Source organism: Molothrus ater, chromosome 14, assembly GCF_012460135.2.
Source record: "Molothrus ater isolate BHLD 08-10-18 breed brown headed cowbird chromosome 14, BPBGC_Mater_1.1, whole genome shotgun sequence".
Lineage (NCBI taxonomy): Eukaryota > Metazoa > Chordata > Aves > Passeriformes > Icteridae > Molothrus > Molothrus ater.
Window position 1 is genome coordinate 15607568 of NC_050491.2, and position 18551 is coordinate 15626118.

Sequence of the window (18551 nt, forward strand, 5' to 3'; positions counted from 1 at the left end):
GACACAGCATCCCAACTCCTGCAGTGCAGCTCTGCTCAGATTTGTGGCAGTCACAGCATTTATGGCAGGTCTTTACCATGGCCATGAACTACTGCTCTAAAAATCTGCTGTGAGTGGGACAGAAAAGGCAGGGGAAAGAGAAAAGCCCTAAAAATAAATTTTCTGTCTTTGTGTACAAATAATTCATAATAATATAATAATTCAGAAATTCCTATTTAAATAATCAAATTGATTAAGAAATGTCTCTAAGTATTTTTTTTTTCTGAGTGGCACATCCTTGCAGTACCAGTGATTTCCTTTTTTATGGCTCTGTTTGCAATTTACAGTAACTTGGAGACTCAGCTGTGCCCAGGGGCTGTGCAGATAAACCAAGAAATGATCATTTATCTCCAGGCAGGGGCTTGCAGCTCTTACAGACACGCTGCATTTGTTGTTCCAGCACAGTCTGGCTTCCTCCTCAGCGCTCCCTGTTGCAACTCAGAGCCCAGACTGAAATGATTTCATAACTTCTACACCTCATCTTCTGATTTAAAATGCTCCATGATCTCACAAGTTATTGAAAGGGTGACAGTGTTCACTACTGCCTTATTTTATTCAGGAACATGGCTAAAGAAAAGCAAGATAAAAATCCAGCTGCAGCAGCATGATTTGAGTGCAACAGGGTTTATAAAAACTGCTTGTGTTTGCAAGGAGCAGGCTGTAATAGACCTTGCTGGTTAACAGAACATTTCCTTCACATTTCAACTTAAATGGAAAGCTTTCAAAATTCAATTATGGACTTTTTCCTTAGGTTGGCTGGCAGTTAAAGAACCTAGTAAATGCACTGTGGGAAGACCCAAATGGAGTGATTTTAACCTTGAAAAAACGTCCTCAGAATACCCTGGTTTCTGCTCCTGCCCTTCTGAAGAATGTGAGGTGGAAGCCTCTGGCACTGCAGGTAAGGTAGTGCTGCAATGCTGCAATGTCCTGGTAAATCCTTTATTCAAGAAAAAACACTGCAATTTCACCTTCCAGTGAAAGGAACAGGAGCCTGTCCCAAACTCCTCTGAAGCAGAGTTCTGTGATAAATAAGCGTGGCAATGCTCAGGTTGTTTCCTCCATGTTTTGGTGACTCTGGGAGCCACAGGAACTCAGAAAGGAAAGAACATTTACAGAAAGTTTCATGAAAAACAAGGTTCAGTGGCTGCTTTGCCTGGCAGAGGCAGCAGTGCCTCCCTGTTTCCATTATTTCATAGTCTGTCACCTACTTGTTTGTAACCAAGTGTGTCAGACCCATTGAATTCCAGGAGAGCCCTGCTCCTGTTGCACACCTCTCATGCAGTTGGAGTTTTTGGTAGCAGGGATGAAAGAACCTCTGCTATTTTCTGTGTACTCACTCCTTGAAAACCTGCTCAGGCAAAAAAAAATAAAAGACAATTGTGAACATCACAGCTACTTCTTCCTACAGCAGGAAAAACTGAACTCAAAATGTCATTTTTAAAGGAAAGGCTTGCCAGTAAGCCAGTAACTGTTGATGGTTGTCTTTAATGCCTTTTAACACCCTGTAAGAAGTTGATGCACTTCCATCATGTGGAAGCCTCTCAGAGCTGTTTCACACAATGCATGAACATCTTTCTGAATGATTTTTAAATTAATGAAACAAAGCAAACCCTTCAAGCTTATCCAGGCTGATTTCCTCCCTGCCTGGCATTTTCTAAATCTTTCATTTCTCAGAGTTCCTGAATTCTGTTCAGTGGCTTCACTGAAGGAGTTTGTGTAATCCTTGCAGCCCAGGAATGCTGACAGTGGGATTCAGGGCCACCTTTCCTTCTCTGTGCCTGCCCCTGGGGGAGAGGAACGGGGCCCTGGGACCCCCAGAGGGGATTTTTCTGTCATAACACTGCAGGAATAACATCTTTTGCTCTGGCAAGATGCTCATGTATCTACTTGTGAACTTCAGATGGAGCCTCCAGGGGCAGCAAAATGGAAATTGCAATTGCACAGGGCTCCCAGAGAGATCCTCTCTCTAGATTTGTGCATGAAAGAATCATAATTCAGGGGCAGCACTGGATCTGGAGGCTGTGGCACAGTGAACAGTGTGTGCTGTACACACTGCACGTGTGGATTTGCCATCAAAAATGCCAACTTTTGTTGTGGTAGCCAGAAAAGTGAAAGTGCACCAAGCTGCTTTTGTGGAATTATCAGCAGTTCTGTTTTGTGATGCCTCGTCTCCTGATGAGCCCCTGAGGAGCAAAGGGTGCTCTGAGTGTCTCCTTCCTGGGGTGCATTCCTTCTCTATCAGAGAATAGTGGGGTGAAGTATTTAAATAAAAATATAAACCATTTTGGAAAACAAAACCAGCCCTGCCAGTGTTACTTCTTAAGAGTAGATTCTGTGATGAGACATGGAAAACCAGTTTTAGATCTTTTATTCTTCCTGCCACAGAGACAAGCTCGAGTGTGAGGACCTGGATCCGTTTCAGGGCGCAGGTTTTGGGTTTGCCTGCTTCCCGCAGCTCTCACCTGGATCTGGTGTTGTTTATTATTGTCAGTAATGACTTGGAAGCAGCCTGATTAAATTTCAAGATGCCACTGAAGCCTGTGCTTCCTGGACAGCTGACACAACAGCTTGTTGCTGCTGGAAGCAGTGAGCTCACTTCCCTCTCCTGTTGGCTGCAGTGCCCTCACCTTTTGGTGACTTTGGCATTTTTTAGACTCTAGAGCTGTGGAATTTGCAGGAGAAATTCTGGGTTTGTTTGTTTGTTGTTCTGGAGTTTCTGCTGCTCGTGGATTAAATGGGATCCTGCAGAACAGGCTTTGGGATAGCAGAGAACACAGCTCAGACAGGAGGGTTTGCAGCGAGGGAAGAGCGGGACAGGGAACGGCCAAACAGCCCCAAACTGCAGGAAAATAGCTCAGAGAAAGCAGATTGAGAGAGAAACAGCTCATCAAAAGTCAGACTGTCCCCAAAGAGGGATACCACACATGGGTGTGCTGTACTTCATGGCATAGTCCAGGTCCTGATCCATACACGTTTCTCTGCATGTGCTGTTTTCATGGTGAACCCCATAGATCTATTTCTGTGTCCACATGTGGAGCAATTTTCCATTCTGATTTAAAATAGAATGGAAATCATTCCATTTTCAGAAAATCAATTTTCTGCTGGTAAAGAAACCCCAAAACAACCAAAACAAAAAGCAGTACCTCATTAGGGAAGGCAAAAAGGAAATAGGGTTTAAGAACTTGAAATCATATTTGTTACCTCAGGTTGGTGCACAGCAGGAAGCTTTAAATAAAAGTTGTCATGTTCTCTATTGTTGCTGAAGGCACTTAAAGAGGTTATTAATATTTTTTCTGCAATAATTAAGTTTAAAATGATACCACATAGGTAATTTATGAATTATTGATGATACAGAATCTGTGAGGCCTTATAAAATTTATTACTTGGTCTTGTTGTAGTATTCTTTTGCTTTAGAGGGTTTTCCTTGATGCTGAATTAACAACAGCAGAGTTTCCATTTGTCAGTTCTGTGCTCTATTATCTTTCAGTGGGATTTGTGACACCATTTTTTTTCTCTTTTGTCTCTGGCTGACATTATGTGATAGTAGAAGATTATTTGAATTTTAAACTCCCTAATTATTTTCCCACTCATAACAAAATGTTTTTGCTTTTGCTTTTTTAATTGGCAATGGCAAATCGGACTCTGCACCCCACAGCTTCACTCAAATAAAACACAACATATATTGTAATTTTTTCTTTTTATTTGGAGAGCTTTTCAAATTGGAATAATCCTTCCTGTCACAACGAATTGATCCAGAACAATTACACCATTTATTATTTAGTTTCTCAGTAAGCATAGATAACTAATATAATTTTAATCCCTGTGTAGAATGACAATATTATAAAAACGTCATTTTTTGGTACTTAGGACTGCTTTTACTTTTTGAACAACATAAAAAATATTTCAGTGTTTACCTCTGGAGCATAGAAAACATTTTATTTAGAAAAAGATCAGTGTTTATACCTTTCATCCAAATTTTGAGTCACTGGCTTTTCCTTCCACCTGTAGAAAGCTGGTTGTATCTATTTAAGCACAACTTTTATAAATAAAAATATTTTCTATTTCTTGAGTATCAACACAGACTGAACCTTGTTTGAAAAATGTTCTTTGTTTATATCTCTGTATCCTGCCCAGCATATTTGGTTATCATCCTTCTAGTGCTTGCAGACCATTGGCTTGAGCTCCCTGTGACTTCTGAATCCAACAATTGTGTTCAACGTCATGTGAAAGTTTAAAAAGTGAAAATCTTAACCTAAACAATAAATAAATATCCTTTAATTTCTATTTCTTTGCTATTTACCATAGAACACATATTTGTATCACCATGGCTATAAAGCCAAAGGATAATGAATTCTGCTGTCTTAAAAAATCAAGATGTTCTGTCCTCGCTAACAATAAATCTTCCACTGAAACCAACACAATCATTTCATTCAGTACAAGTATTCCAGAGCTCTGTAATTAACTTCTGTATTAATGGCATTTAATACAGTGTGTCCTTTCTCCTCAGATAATTGATTTTCTGCATTGATTAAAGATCATATTTTGATTGAGTCTCAGATTTTCCCCTGAGGTGGCTTTTAAATTAATTTAATGGTCGTTTATCAGTTTCTTTCATAACTTTCTTGAAGTCTAGAGTTTCACTGGACACCTTTTTGGAAGAAACTTCAGAAATTTTAAAAAAATGGCTAATCGAAAAAAAGAGGTCAAAACTCCTAAAATTATGCACACTGATTTTGTTGTTTCTTGTAGCACAGAAAACATTAATTTATTCTTCATGTGCTTTTTTGATTTTTGCAGCCTGTGATTCCAACCAGCCCCACAAGCAGCTCTACAACCCCAACGAGTACGATGGGCATGTCCTCAAAAATGGACAACTCTGCACTCCAGGATGTTTTCATTCTCTCCCCTATGTCAGGACTTTATGGCCCCAGGTATTTATGTCCTAAGAAATTTGAGGTTTTGAAAAATAAAATTTTACATTTTGATTTCATTAGATTTATAAAACAAAATCAAAACCAACAGCCCCACCATCAAGGTAAATAAATCAAATTAAGAGCTAAAAATACATTAAGCACCATATTATTGTTTTGAGTGACTAAACTTTCAGTTAGCTGAACAAAATGTGGGTTTAGCCTTAAATCAAGAAAGTATTTGAAGAAGTCTTTAATCAATTAGTTTGATTTACTTTTATGTGTCTACTTCTATCTTATTCTGGAGCACTTCTGCAAGGGAAACCCTTGTATGCTCATATTAAAACAAGTTCTTATGTTCTCCTTCAGATCCTAGAAAACTCCTGAATGTTTATCTCACAATTAAAGTGGCACCTCATGATGGTTTTGTTAATTTACATTTCTTGAATTGCTTCACTTACCAAGTGAACATTTCAATTGCAAGATTGTTTTATTTGTAGCATTTGGGAGAGGCAGTCGCGTGCTGGAAGTTTCCCTTAAATGCTTCATTTCTCCATCATCTCCTGTTTTTAGGGATGAAATTGGAATAATGTCTTGTGATGACATCAGCAAGTTCGGAAAGTCCGGGATGAAAGGCTCAGAGTCTCCAAACTATTTCCTGGAGCACGAGAGTGGGAAATTCTACACGCTGCTGGAGGGGGAAGGACACCCCGGGGGCCCCGAGTACGAGAGGAGCAGAGCCCCAGGCGTGCGGAGAAGGGAGAAAACCCCCACCCATGGTAGGCTGCCCTTCCTCAACCTCCTTCTACAAGCTCTGCTCTTAACTCTGCAACCCCCCAAAATCTCATTCTTGTCAGACTCTGACCGGTTGGCTCCGAACAGTAAACAGAATTTTACATGAAGGAATAATTAGAAAAATCACGCACTAACACTCCTGGTCAGGAGTAAGTTATTTATACAGTTATTTTGCAGTTCATTCTGGAACGTTGAATGGTAATTAAATTCATATTATTTGAATAGCCAGCATCTTTATTTACTCAATTTCCCCTCCCAAACTCCTGGAGATTATTCCACTTGCAATGTTCTGGGCTGTTAAACTTCAGTGAAGGAACTGCCTTGTGGTGTGAAAGTGTCTGTAAGATGGAAGGTCCTCCAAAATTCAGCACTGCATTAAATGCATGAGGAGCATCCTACAATGCACTCATTAGTGCTGGAACTGTTTTTCAAAATCTTAGGATGAGGATGCCTAAATATATAAAATGCTATTAAACAATAATTAACTCTGGTTTTCTATAGAAATTCAGTGTGTACTATTGAGTGTACAGGTGTAAAATCACACGTGCTTGTATACAAGTGTATGGATCTGAATTTATGGATCTATACAAAAGGTGTTGTTGAAAATTAACTGACAATTTTTTGTTTCTCTGTTTAAACTGAATTGCTTGGTATTTAATGAATTTGAGAAAAATACTGCTGAAATACAGCAGTGTATGGGCCATGTATTTTCAGTTACTTTATTTTCAAGGCAGTAGGACAGTTTTGTAAGGCTTACAAATTTCAGATAGGAGATTCTTTTGAAAACTGGAATTATATCTGATTTTGAAAATGGCATTATTTCTGTGCCTCAGAGAAAGCAAAGACCATAGTGTTCTCTGTGGGTAGCTGCTATCTTTTGAGATCTATACAGATATTTATTTATATTTGGCAAGCCATCCATAAGTCCTTTATTCCACTACTCTGAGATCTTTTCTTCTCTCATTTTGTTAAAAAGCCCCAACAACTCCCTAAGTTTTTGTCTTTGAAATTTAGTAAAGGGAAAACCTCTCAGAAGCTCAGAGCAGTGAAGGAAAATGTGTCAGTGAAGAGCACAGGCACTAAAACCCTGCTGCAGTTCAGGGGAGAGAATCCCAGGAGAGGTTCTGGTGAAGATCCAGCAGCAGCTGAAAGGGAGCACAGTGGGGGGAAAAAAGAAAATTCTTAAAGCCCTGCAGCCCCTGATTCTGCTGCTGAGTCTGGTGTGGGGTTTGCCACCAGGGATGTCCTCAAACGCAGCTTCTCTGCCTCCTGCTCTTAGGATTTATCTTGTGTTTATCAGTTACACGGAACTTCCCTCCTGCTGCTGTAATTTGCTGATGGCTGCTGGATTTCTGGCAAAAGTGGCAAGTAAAATGGACTGGATGGTGTGTGTATATGCACACAGAACCTTTTCAGGGGAGGAAATCTTAATAATTCTTTGTTATAGGCAGGATATTTTTAGTAAGTGCTTCAGTCATCTGCTTGATGCTTGAAAGAGCTGTGATGCTGAGGAACAGGATTCCATCTTGGGACCATTAATGTTCACTCTTTATCTCCTTGGGAAGTGACATCATTTTAAAACAGAATTAGAATGAAAGATAAAGAGAAATCTTAACTGTGATTAAAATTGGAGCCAGATGGGTGTATTTGGCTTGTTTTCATAAATTCTTCCTGCATGGTGACTTAAAATATTGGGCTCTCTGCCTGATCCCAGGAGTACGCAAGACTTTTTTTGTCTATGATGGACAAATTCTGATTGAAATCCAGAAGGAATTTGGTTTTAAAGTCTCTGAAATACTCCTTTCTCCCAAAAACGACTGCTACACCAGATTTTTTTTTCAAACTACAGATTTAATTAATCTGTTGATTACCAGACATGCAAATGATGTTCTACTGTATTGGAAGGTTTTGTACTTTCTGACTGAGGTGACATCCATCACCACAGTGACAATGTGTCTTTCAATAAAGAGAAAGGATTTATGGCAGCTCCAACAAACTGATGCTGGAAGCACAGAGCCAGGAGCAAAGAAATGAAAATAAAACTTCTGAAGCCTTTCATGGCCAAGCAGCCATTTTCATTATTGCTTGGGCTGACACAAACTACAGCTCCAAAATTCCAGCCTTGGACCTTCCAGGATTGCAGCCTCTATTAGAAATCAGTCTCCTGTGCAGGTGGATGGGTACTCAGGCAGGTGATGGGTATTGATAGTACATGCAAAATCCAGGAAGATAAATAATAAATCCATTTTTCCAATGTATTTATGAAAATAAGCTTGTTTTTAGCAATGTTGCAATGCATTGTTTGTTTTACTTTACATTATACTTTGTTATTTTCGTGACTCTAAAATGCTCTGGTCTAAAGAGCTCTTCTGGCAATGCATTTCAAACATCTTCCATTTATGTGTTAGAGGTAAAAACATCATAAATATTTTTTTTCTTTCACTTTATTCTGGTATCCTTGTACACAACAATTTTTTGCTCCTCAGAAAAATATCCAAGCTGCAATGTCAAAACAATTTATAGGTTACTTTTCATTGGGAAAGGACTTGGAAGTGAAATAAGCAGTTTACAAAATCACTTGTTCATTTGCCTTGTGTGATTCCTGTCCTGAATTTCTATTTTTGATGTCTCTTGTGCTGTGGTATCTGTAGTTGTGTATAAATCATTTCAGAGCTTCAGATCTTTCCTTTCTTTACAGAAAAACTGCTCAGTTTGGTTATGTTGATCTTCTCTTGCTTTGTGCCTTCCTGTTTTCTTTTTATAAAATTTTTAATCTTGTTTCTCTATCTTTTTATATTAGTGCCTTTTTTTTTTTAATTTAGGGTTTTTTTCTTAATTGATATTGTTCTCCTAAGGATTAGGAGTTGAATCCCACGTTTGTAGTCTCAGGTGTGAGGTAGAAAATGAAATGAATTTTTCCATTGGATTCTTAATACACTAAATTTCATGGTGTGCACAAAAGTGTAATCTGGGCAAATCTCAGTACCCCAAATGTCTCCCCTCTGATTTTCAGGAGATCTGGGGGTGCTCCTGGTTTGGTGCCCTCCCATCCCTGCTCTGGGGCTTGGGCACATCAGGGTCTCACTGCCCCAGTCCATGAAATCCCACGATGGATTAAACCCCCATGGCTGAATCTTCTTTGCTGGCTCTTGTCCCCAAACTGAGCCCCAGGTTTTCCTCCTGAGCCAGTGGAAATTAATATTCCTTGAAATGAGATCCCTAATTTCTCACCCTGGGATTTCCCAGGTCAGGGGGGTTTATGCTTCCCTGACAGATCTGTGTTGTTGCATCTGTATTAATTCTCTCTCTACTTTTCCTACAGCATTTTCTCTTAAAATCTGTTTCTCTCTCTATTCCCAACACCTATTTAATGAGTGAGGAAGTTCATACAGAGCAGAGTTTTCATATAAATTTGTAATCTGCTTTACATTTACAAGGAATTTCACCAGAGCTGGTGGTGCTTCCCTTGAGGTGGGGGTGATGAAGAGGAGGCTCTGGGATGTTCCACTGGTCCTGAAGGCCACAGCTCTGAGGGGCTGTGTCACACCTGGAATGTATTTAATTTACACTACCGACCCTCCAGCCTGCCATTCCTAGCCTTCCAGCATTCCATTGCTTTTCCTTGCCTTGTTTGCAGGAGATTTGAGGCCGGTTTCGATGCCTACTGAGTACAGCTGGATAGGGGAGCCCAAAGAACAGAACATGTACAAGAGGGGAAGCAGAGGTGAGTATTTTTTTTTCTCTCCTCTTCTCCAAGATGTTTTTCCTTTGTTGCTTAAGGAGCATCACAGGAAAAAAAAAGAAAAATCTTCTTTCTTTTTAATTTGAGCGTCACAGAAGATCTAAACCAGCCTGTTTAGTGTTTGTGCTTTTCTGTTTCTATTTCTGAAAATTAAAAATTTGTATTAGAAGGAGGAATTTAGTTCTAGTATGAAGAAACATAAACATCAGGGGGGAAAGTATTTGAAGGCTCAGATAAGTGTTAAAAACAATCCGTTCCAAATCTGCACAGCTCTAGAAAACAGTAGAAAACAGTAAGTGATGGTACAGGTGTAAAGTAGCATCCTCTGAGAACATTTTGATCAGTATGAATGAAAATTTGGAACAGGAATCAGCAACTGTGCTGTCAGTGTTGAGACCAGCAGTTCTATCACAAAAACTTCCATTGATCCCAGTGGGAATTATGAACTTTGCAAGAAAGACAAGTGATTGCACAGTTTCTTTTTTCCTTTATTTCCTCTGGCAAAAAGAAAACATAGAATTCAAAAGAATATTCTTCCAATATACAACCATATTTATTGTGACACTGACTGTTGAAGATTCTTGAATACTATTTTTTAGAATCTTTTAGGCATGGTCTGGAAGCTGAGAGGAGTTCAACTTGACTCCTAAAAATGTGACAAAAAATGAATTATATTCTTGAAGATCAATACAGGATTTTAAACTATGTTTTTTTCAGTAAACTTCCATTCCAAGAGAAAATAAATTTTATTTAAGGCACAAGCCTTTTCTGATTTATTCCAAATCTGTTGATGTGTGTTTAGCTCATATTTCACTGCTGCAGACAGTAACAGACTTGTTGCCTGGCCAGCTCCCATTTTGAAACTGTGCCCAAGTTTGCTGCACATCTCCTTAAAACTGTTATTCCAGCTTGTCAAATTCCTTGAAATTACAATCCTGGTGTCTGGAATGGTCCCAGAGATGCTCCCTGCATGATACAAGCCAGTAATGTTTTCTGTGTCTGCTCCCTTTCACCATCCTTGGTGGAATGTGGAATGGAGTGCAGGGAGAGCCCTCACAATTCCCTGGACACTCCCAGGACTTTTCCCAGTTTAACAGGACCCAGGGATGGTCTCTGGCCAGCCAAAAATGGTTCACATTCTCTGGAAAAATCCTTTCAGCCAGGATTTTTCTCCTGGGAAGCTGAGAGGCCTCAGAGATAAAGGAAAACAATAATTATCTGATTTGCTTCTCCTGTGTGGAATGTGTTTGGAGATTGTTTACCCACAGGTGATTGTTTCATTGGATTCTGCTGGGAATTATTTTGACTCATTGGCCAATCAGAGCCAAGCTGTGTTAGGACTCTGGAAAGAGTCAGGAGTTTTCATTATTATCTTTTTAGCATTAAGCATCTTTTCTGTATTCTTTAGTATTGTATAATATAGTATTCTTTAATATAATATAGTTATAATTATAAATAATAATAAGTATATAATAAGTATAGAATGATATTAATATTAATAATATCAACATTATTGATATTAGCAATAGTAATATCAAAATAATGACAGTAATATATTATTATATAATGTAATTAATATAATAATTCTTATATTATATTATATTATATTATATTATATTATATTATATTATATTATATTATATTATATTATATTATATTATATTATATTATATTATATTATATTATATTATATTATATTATATTATATGGTATGGTATTAATGATTAGATATTATTAGCTATTATATATTATAGTATTATATATTATGATTAATATAATTATTAATATAATAACCATTATAATATAATAACCATTATAATATAATAACAATTATAAAATAATAAATAGGCCTTCTGAGTACATGGAGTCAGATGCATCATTCCTGCCTTCATCAGGGCATTCCCAGCAAATGCAAAGGTTCTCTGCTTGTGTCCTCTTCCTAATGTTTGTTTTTGCCTTCCTCCCCCTCCAACCACTGACTCTGAGAACTCGCTGCTGCGCTACCTGAGCGATGACAAGATCCTGGTGATCCAGGAGGAGCCCCTGGCGCAGAAGGACAGCAAAAGGGACACGGCCAGGAGGTCCAGGAGGAAGGGCAAAGGGCCAGGGACCCCCGGCTTCCCCATCAGCCCCTCGGTGCTGGCCTCCACCATGAGCATCAGGATGGAGCCAGGCCAGCAGGACGTGCTCGGCTTCTCCCTGGCGGAGAACAACACCGTGCCCCTCTACCACGTGAGTGCCCAGCCAGCACCTCCCTGCCGAGCCACGGGGACAGCAGCCAGGCTTCTGCTGTGGGGGGCATCCAGAAATCCAGGTGTTCTCCTTTGGGGTGCATCCAGAAATCCAGGTGTTCTCCTGGGGGATGGATCCAGAAATCCAGGTGTTCTCTTAGGATGGACCCAGGCATTCAAGTGTTCTCCTGCAGGATTGAACCAGGCATTCAAGTGTTCCCCTGTAGGACTGATCCAGGCATTCAGATGTGCTGTAGGACTGAACCAGGCATTCAAATGTTCTCCTGTAGGATTGAGCCAGGTAGTCAAGTGTTCTCCTGTGGAACTGATCCAGGAATTCACAGGTTCTCCTGTAGGATGGATGCAGAAATTCAGAGGATCTCCTGTAGGATAGAAGCAGGCATTCAGATGTTCTCCCCTTAGAACTGACCCAGGTATTCAGATGCTCTCCTTTGGATTGATGCAGGCATTCAGGTGTTCTCCTGTAGGATGGATCCAGGCATAAAGGCTCAGTCCTCTACTTCATGTTTCCATGCTGCATTTCACAGTCTGAGAGAGCTGCTCAGTGTTGGTGTCATGATGAATTTCTCCTAAGAGTCACTTTTTCAATGTCAGTATCACGACAGCTTTCTCATCAAAGTCAGGACAGAACAGCAAAACACAAGGCAAGAATCATTTGCTGTCAGATTCTTTAATAAAATCGTGCTCTTAATTACTCAGTCTCACTGAGTTTAGTTTAATTAGACTGTATTATCTCTGAAGGTTCATAAGGATCCTGCACTCAGCCTCTGATAATGATTTATTATACATTAATTTATAAGCTTTTGTACTTTCACTTTGATTACTGTGTCTTGTAAAAACAGATGAGTTTAATGGAGTTACTGTTTATTTAAATTTATTTACTTAAATTGTGGATTTAAATCTCTCTGACAGAGATTATCAGCATCATAAAGTTAAAGCAAAGGATTTCGAACCTGGAGAGAAAATCAGCAGGCAATTCATCAGGATGAATGAGAAAATTATTATACAACCTGCAACAAACCCCAACAATATTCCATAACTTGGTAGATGAGTCAGGTGGTTTCGGTCAGTTTTTATAATTCTGTTGATGATCTGTTGGCTCACCTGAGTTCTGAAGAGAGAGCAAATAGGTCACTTTGGATAAGATGCAAATTCCACCCTTGATTTCAGGACTGAAGTTGTATTTTCTTGCATGATTTCCACACCATCATGCAATTAATTGATGTGACAGATTAGCAGTATGATATTAGGTGATAACGAAGTAAATATTTAAAAATACCTGAATGACATAAAATGTCAAATCTAAAGGGTCTGAAGGAAAAGATGGAAACTGGAAAACAGGAAGAGCCAATATGGAGAGGTTGTTTCACCCTAGAAGTGAGGGAGTGTTTACAAACTCAGCTCCACATGCAGTGATTACAGAGGAGGGCACAGGTAAAATGATTCTTCATGGACTGACAGAGCAGGATTAGTTCTTTTATCACCATAAATTTCTGGAGCAGCATTAAAAGAGACCTTTGCAGTCCTTCAGGAGATAATCACAGGAATCAGAATATCTGAGGCACTTTGTCAACTGCCTTATAAATATACAAGAGGAACTGAGTCGACAAACACACAGAGTTGCTGACACAGATTTTGTGGGTTCTTGCCAGCACAGAATCATTCACATTAATGTCTTTCCACTTGGAATACTGAAAGAATTCTGAAAAGCCAAGCAAAAAAAAAAAAAAAAAAAAAAAAAGGGCATATTTATCTTGAAAGAGAGCTACCCAGAACAAAAATATGAAATATCAAAGAACATTCCATAGCAGCTTGATAGCAAAAATGAAAAGTAACAGAGTTGTTGTGTTCTTAGATGTAAATTTATAAGTTTTAAGTAGGTCAGCTCATTTCCTTAATATCTAAAGGTGTTACCAGGATTTTCATAAGCATTTTGATATATAAACCTTTTTTGGATAATGAGACTAAATCACCTTAAAACAGCTTTTGCTACATTTTTATTTAAAATGTTGACAAAACTGGTTTAGCTTCTCTTCTTACTTTTGCTCTGTGTTTTTCAATGGAAGGTAAAAGTGCAGAACTGGTGGAATCACATTTCCATGAAATCCTCTTCTCTTAACACATGCCCAGTACAACTTCTGGATATAGATCAAAATTTCAGGCCAGATAAATGCTTTGGGAAATGGAGAGGATAAATAGGATTTTCATCATCTTTAGTGAAGGGAAGGTGATAATGTTTTGTAATCAAACAAAGATGGCTTGATGGAAGGAGGAATTGAGCATCACTTAGCCATTGCTTCATTTTCTAAGCACTTACATAAATATGTAGCAAAAAAATCCAAAAAGGCACTTACTTAACAGTAGTTTAAATTACCAGACGTAAGAAGTTTTGAAAAATTGGTAATTGCAGAGATTCACCACTAGATTAATGCTTTGGAAGGAATGTTGATTTGGAACCTAAAATTAAACAATTAGCCTGATTTCATAAGTTGCTGGGAGGATGCAGAGTTCCTATATAAAATGGATATTTAGGTAATGCAATATTGGCAGCGTGCCCAGGATATAAAATGATGCATGAAGCCATGTTGCAGTGAAATATTCCTGTCAAGAAACACTGCCCCCTTCCAGGATATATTTATAACTCTAATTTAATTGATATGCAATGCCACAGAACCTAAGCAAGAGTCAATTACAATTAGCAAGGCTGTTATAAATAATTATTAATTAATAGAGTATCTCTTGGAACATGACTTTCTATGTTTACTAATGCTTCACTTCTGAAGTGACATCATTTACCAGGTTGAACCTAAATATGGGCTTACAAGGATAGAGTTAAAATCTGAATATGTTTTTATTTTGTATTACCAGAGCTCATTCTGCAGAAAATTAACTTAACAAACAAGAATCCAGCTCAGTAGACCAGATGGACCTGGGAAATTTTCATTTTGCATTTTTGACCATAAAACAAACCACAAAAAATCTTGGAAAATCTTCAGGATTTTACAAAAAGTTATAGAAAACTGTACCTATCCTGCTGTCCAGTTCCATTTTGCTCTGTGGCAACCAGCTTCCATCTAAAAGGAGAATATTGAAGTTCTCCTTCCAGATCCAGTCTGGAAATCCACACAGTGTTCAGCTCTGTGGTTTTATTGCCTCAGACTTGCACAACTTTCTGAAGCTCTGAAATTCAATTTGCTGGTTACCACATTAAATTCTCCAATTGGATAATGATCTCTCATCTGGTTTTACTTGGTGATAAATGTCTGGGCCTATTATCTACAGAGTAATTGGATATTTTCCTTTGTAGTATCATATATTAAAAAACTGGAGGATAGATTGGAATTTCTAATTTTTTTTTTGTGTGTGTGAATTAGAATTCAGTGTGTTGAAAAGACTTAATTTTTAATGAGTTTCAAGATCAATTCTTTCATTTCAATGTTCCCTTGACAGTCAAACAGAAATAATGGCACTCACTGAGAGTGCCAGGCCAGGAGTCACTTTTTATTTGAAAGATCATTTGAAGCATGATGGTGTTTTCTGGTCATTGTCACACAGCTCTTGCTTAACTTGCTTTTTATTCCCTTCTTGCTGATCCCAGGAAGTTGGTAGCTCATCCCCGTGGCACAGGGTGACGGAAATGCTCTTGAAGTGTTCCTGGAGCTGCAGAGGCAGCTTGACAAACGATGCAAAGTTTAGTGGTACATGCTGGGAATTAAAACCTGTGCAGAAGCAATGTAGGTCTGGGTGTTGTGTAACGGGTGCACGCTGGGATGTGCCAGATGTTCCAGATGCTTTTTTGGGCTGACAGGCAGTCTGAGTGCTGCTCTGATAAGTGGAATAATTAAGATAGTCTGGGAGAATCACACATATTCAGCTCCAGTGACTGAGGGAGGAGCCTTTTATTGCCAATTTTGCAGGAAATGTGCTCATGTTTTATTTATTCCTTCCTGCTCTTGCAGAAAGAAACAAAACTGAGCATTACTTTCTTTAGAGTTTTATTTCCTTTCTGAATTGCTGAATAAATTCTGTCTTTGCTTTTTATTTAAGTATCTGTAATATGGAAAACCTTCTTTTCCTACCTGCAGTTATGCTGGGAAATCACTCTGAGGATGACTGTGTGGGTTCTGGCTGCTCAGAAAGGTCAATATAAGTAATTTCTGTGTTCTGTAGCTTCAAAATGGGTCTGCCCAGTTTTACTGATTGGAAAATAATATTATTTTTCATTGGGACTATGCACATGAAGTGTTGACAAGTGTCTCCCCCATACTTGAAGAGTATCCTTGAGTAGCAATGTCCAATAATGTGTTTATTTAGGGCTCTGTTCAGACCCGACTCTCTAAACTATACTCTTCATTAATCTGTAAACAGCTCAAAGGGGGAAAAGTTATTTTAACATAAGGTGTTTTACAATATAAGAGAAAATAAAGGGAAATAAAATGTTAAGAAAGGTTCTTTTTAATAATAATATTATCAGTCTTTGAGTTTCCACATTCATTCAGTAATCAAGAACTGATTTGGATCCAGGAAAAAAAAAAAAGACTAAACCAGTGTTAATCCAGAACTCAGCTTGTCCTTGATTTCAGCCCCTTGCAGAGGCTCAGGAGAGGGGCTGGGGTTGTGTTTGGAGCAGCCAGGTTGGGATGGATGGGTCTGCAAACTCAGCCCCAAGACAGGGGGACAGGGGGCTCGTTCCTGCTGCTTCCAAAGGCTCAGGCTGCCTGGCTGGCCTGGAGTTCCTTCATTTGCAGTTATATCAGGACACTTTGCACAAAGCAAATATGAGGCTGCCTTTATCCAAACATATGCAGTGTTTTCAGAAGTAATTCTGCTCTATTAGAGCATATTTAAATGATGATATTCTGCATCTTCAAACAAACCACCACCAATGCAAGTCAGCAAATGAAGCATTCATTAACCTGCTGTGACTTCATGGATAAATTGCCATTTGTAAAATGTTCTGGAGTCCTCTGACTCCAGAGAACCACAACATAACTAACTTGTACTGCATTGTATTATTTTAGCAAATGAATTTATGCCCTGTTTTTATTGTTTTGCCAGGCTACCAAAAAAAAAAAAAACCAGTTTAGATATAATCTAACTATATATATATATATATATATAGCCTAAAGCCAAATTTAACAGTAAGTATTAGCTACAACTGGTATTATTGCTATGATAATTGCAATATTTATCCTCCAGAAGATGCACCAAATAGAAATTTCTTCCTTATCACACAAATATCATCTCCTGCTGCTGAAAGGATCAATGTGCAGGAATCCAGTTGAAACCTTTTGGGGTCTCCTCTGAATTTTCTCTCTACCTAGTGGCTCAGCCTTGCTCCCTGTCCTTTCCCCCTTCCTTCCCCATCAGGAAGATAAGAAGGGAGTTTTGGAGGACAGGAGCAGAAAGGCAGGATTTGGTTTTGGAGGACAGGAACATTTCATGGCACCAAGGCGGGATTTGGGGTTTGGAGGACAGGAATATTTCATGGCAGAAACACAGGATTTTGGGTTTGGAGGACAGGAACATTTCATGGCACAAAGGCAGGGTTTTGGGTTTGGAGGACAGGAATATTTCATGGCAGAAAGGCAGGGTTTTGGGTTTGGAGAACAGGAATATTTCATGGCAGAAACACAGGATTTTGGGTTTGGAGGACAGGAATATTTCATGGCAGAAACACAGGATTCTGGGTTTGGAGGACAGGAACATTTCATGGCACCAAGGTCAGCCCTGGGCAGGGCAGGGCCACCTGTTCCCATGGGAATGGGGAAGGTGAGGAAGAGGAAGGAGGAGGAATGGCCTGTTTTCCCTGAGCTGCCCTGCTCCCCAGTGTGATCATCTCCCATCACTGCAAACTCCAGTGGATCCCTTCCCTTTGCCCCCAGCTCCTTTTCTCACCTGCCCTCTTGTTTTTCCTCAGCACAAATTGGAGTACCACCAACTGTTGATGAATGCAGATTACACTGGTTGATTTCCTGTCTCTGTTATCTCTCCCCTCAACAAGGGGAGCAGAATGAAAACCTCAAATGCCGTTTTTATTTTTAGCTCAGCATGACAATTCTGAAAGCAGATTCAGTGGGTGAAAGCATCAGCTCTCTGAGGTAGAGAGATCAGTAAAGCCCCTTGTAACAAGGCCATGTTTGATTGTTTTTGAACAAATTTGATGTAGAGAAGTCTTCAGGATAATAAATATATGAGTTAAAGAAGCAGAAGAACAAATAATTTTTTATTTTTTAACTTGTATTAATAATAATTCAGTATCTGAGTATAGAGGAGTTGAAGAACAGAACGATAAAGATTTGGAATCTTTGCATCTGAATAAATTATATATGTTGATGGAATAAATATCTTGAATTTGACCACTGAGATTAGTAACACCCATTATGAAACTATTCTAATCTCATTACCAACTATTCCTGTCTCTTGTTTAGGAAACAAGTAAATAATGGGTGTTGAATATTCTCACACCATCTCTGCAGCTCAGGGTTCTTCTGTTCTCAGTGATTTATCTGATTTCTTTACTTAGAAGAGGAAATTCTGATTCAAATGAACTGGGTTTTTTTGTTATAAGTTATTTATAGAAGTTTCAGGTAACTGGGACTTTCTACAGGATTTCCTCTGGGAGAGGAGCCTCAGATCTGAGGCTTTGGTGTCCTTTCATCTGCACTGGTGCAGCAGCAGCAGATCCTGGGGATCCCTGGAGCTCCAGGAACGTGGAGCTGACTAAAGAAGGCAGATAGGTGCCAGTGACCTGAATTTCACAGAATTTGTGCTTTATAGTCTCTGACAGCATGACAAGACTGGTGTCTCCTG

At 39.0% G+C, this 18551-nt stretch overlaps 1 protein-coding gene across 1 annotated transcript in view; it reads left to right on the forward strand.

Moving 5' to 3' along the window:
- Positions 1-18551, forward strand: part of LOC118698660 (connector enhancer of kinase suppressor of ras 2-like) — a 172964-nt gene that overhangs the window by 114035 nt on the left and 40378 nt on the right. Inside the window, exons 10-14 of the mRNA XM_054516354.1 lie at positions 791-937; positions 4837-4970; positions 5523-5728; positions 9382-9467; positions 11464-11718. Coding sequence (XP_054372329.1) covers positions 791-937; positions 4837-4970; positions 5523-5728; positions 9382-9467; positions 11464-11718 — 828 coding nt within the window. The remainder of the gene's footprint in view (positions 1-790; positions 938-4836; positions 4971-5522; positions 5729-9381; positions 9468-11463; positions 11719-18551) is intronic.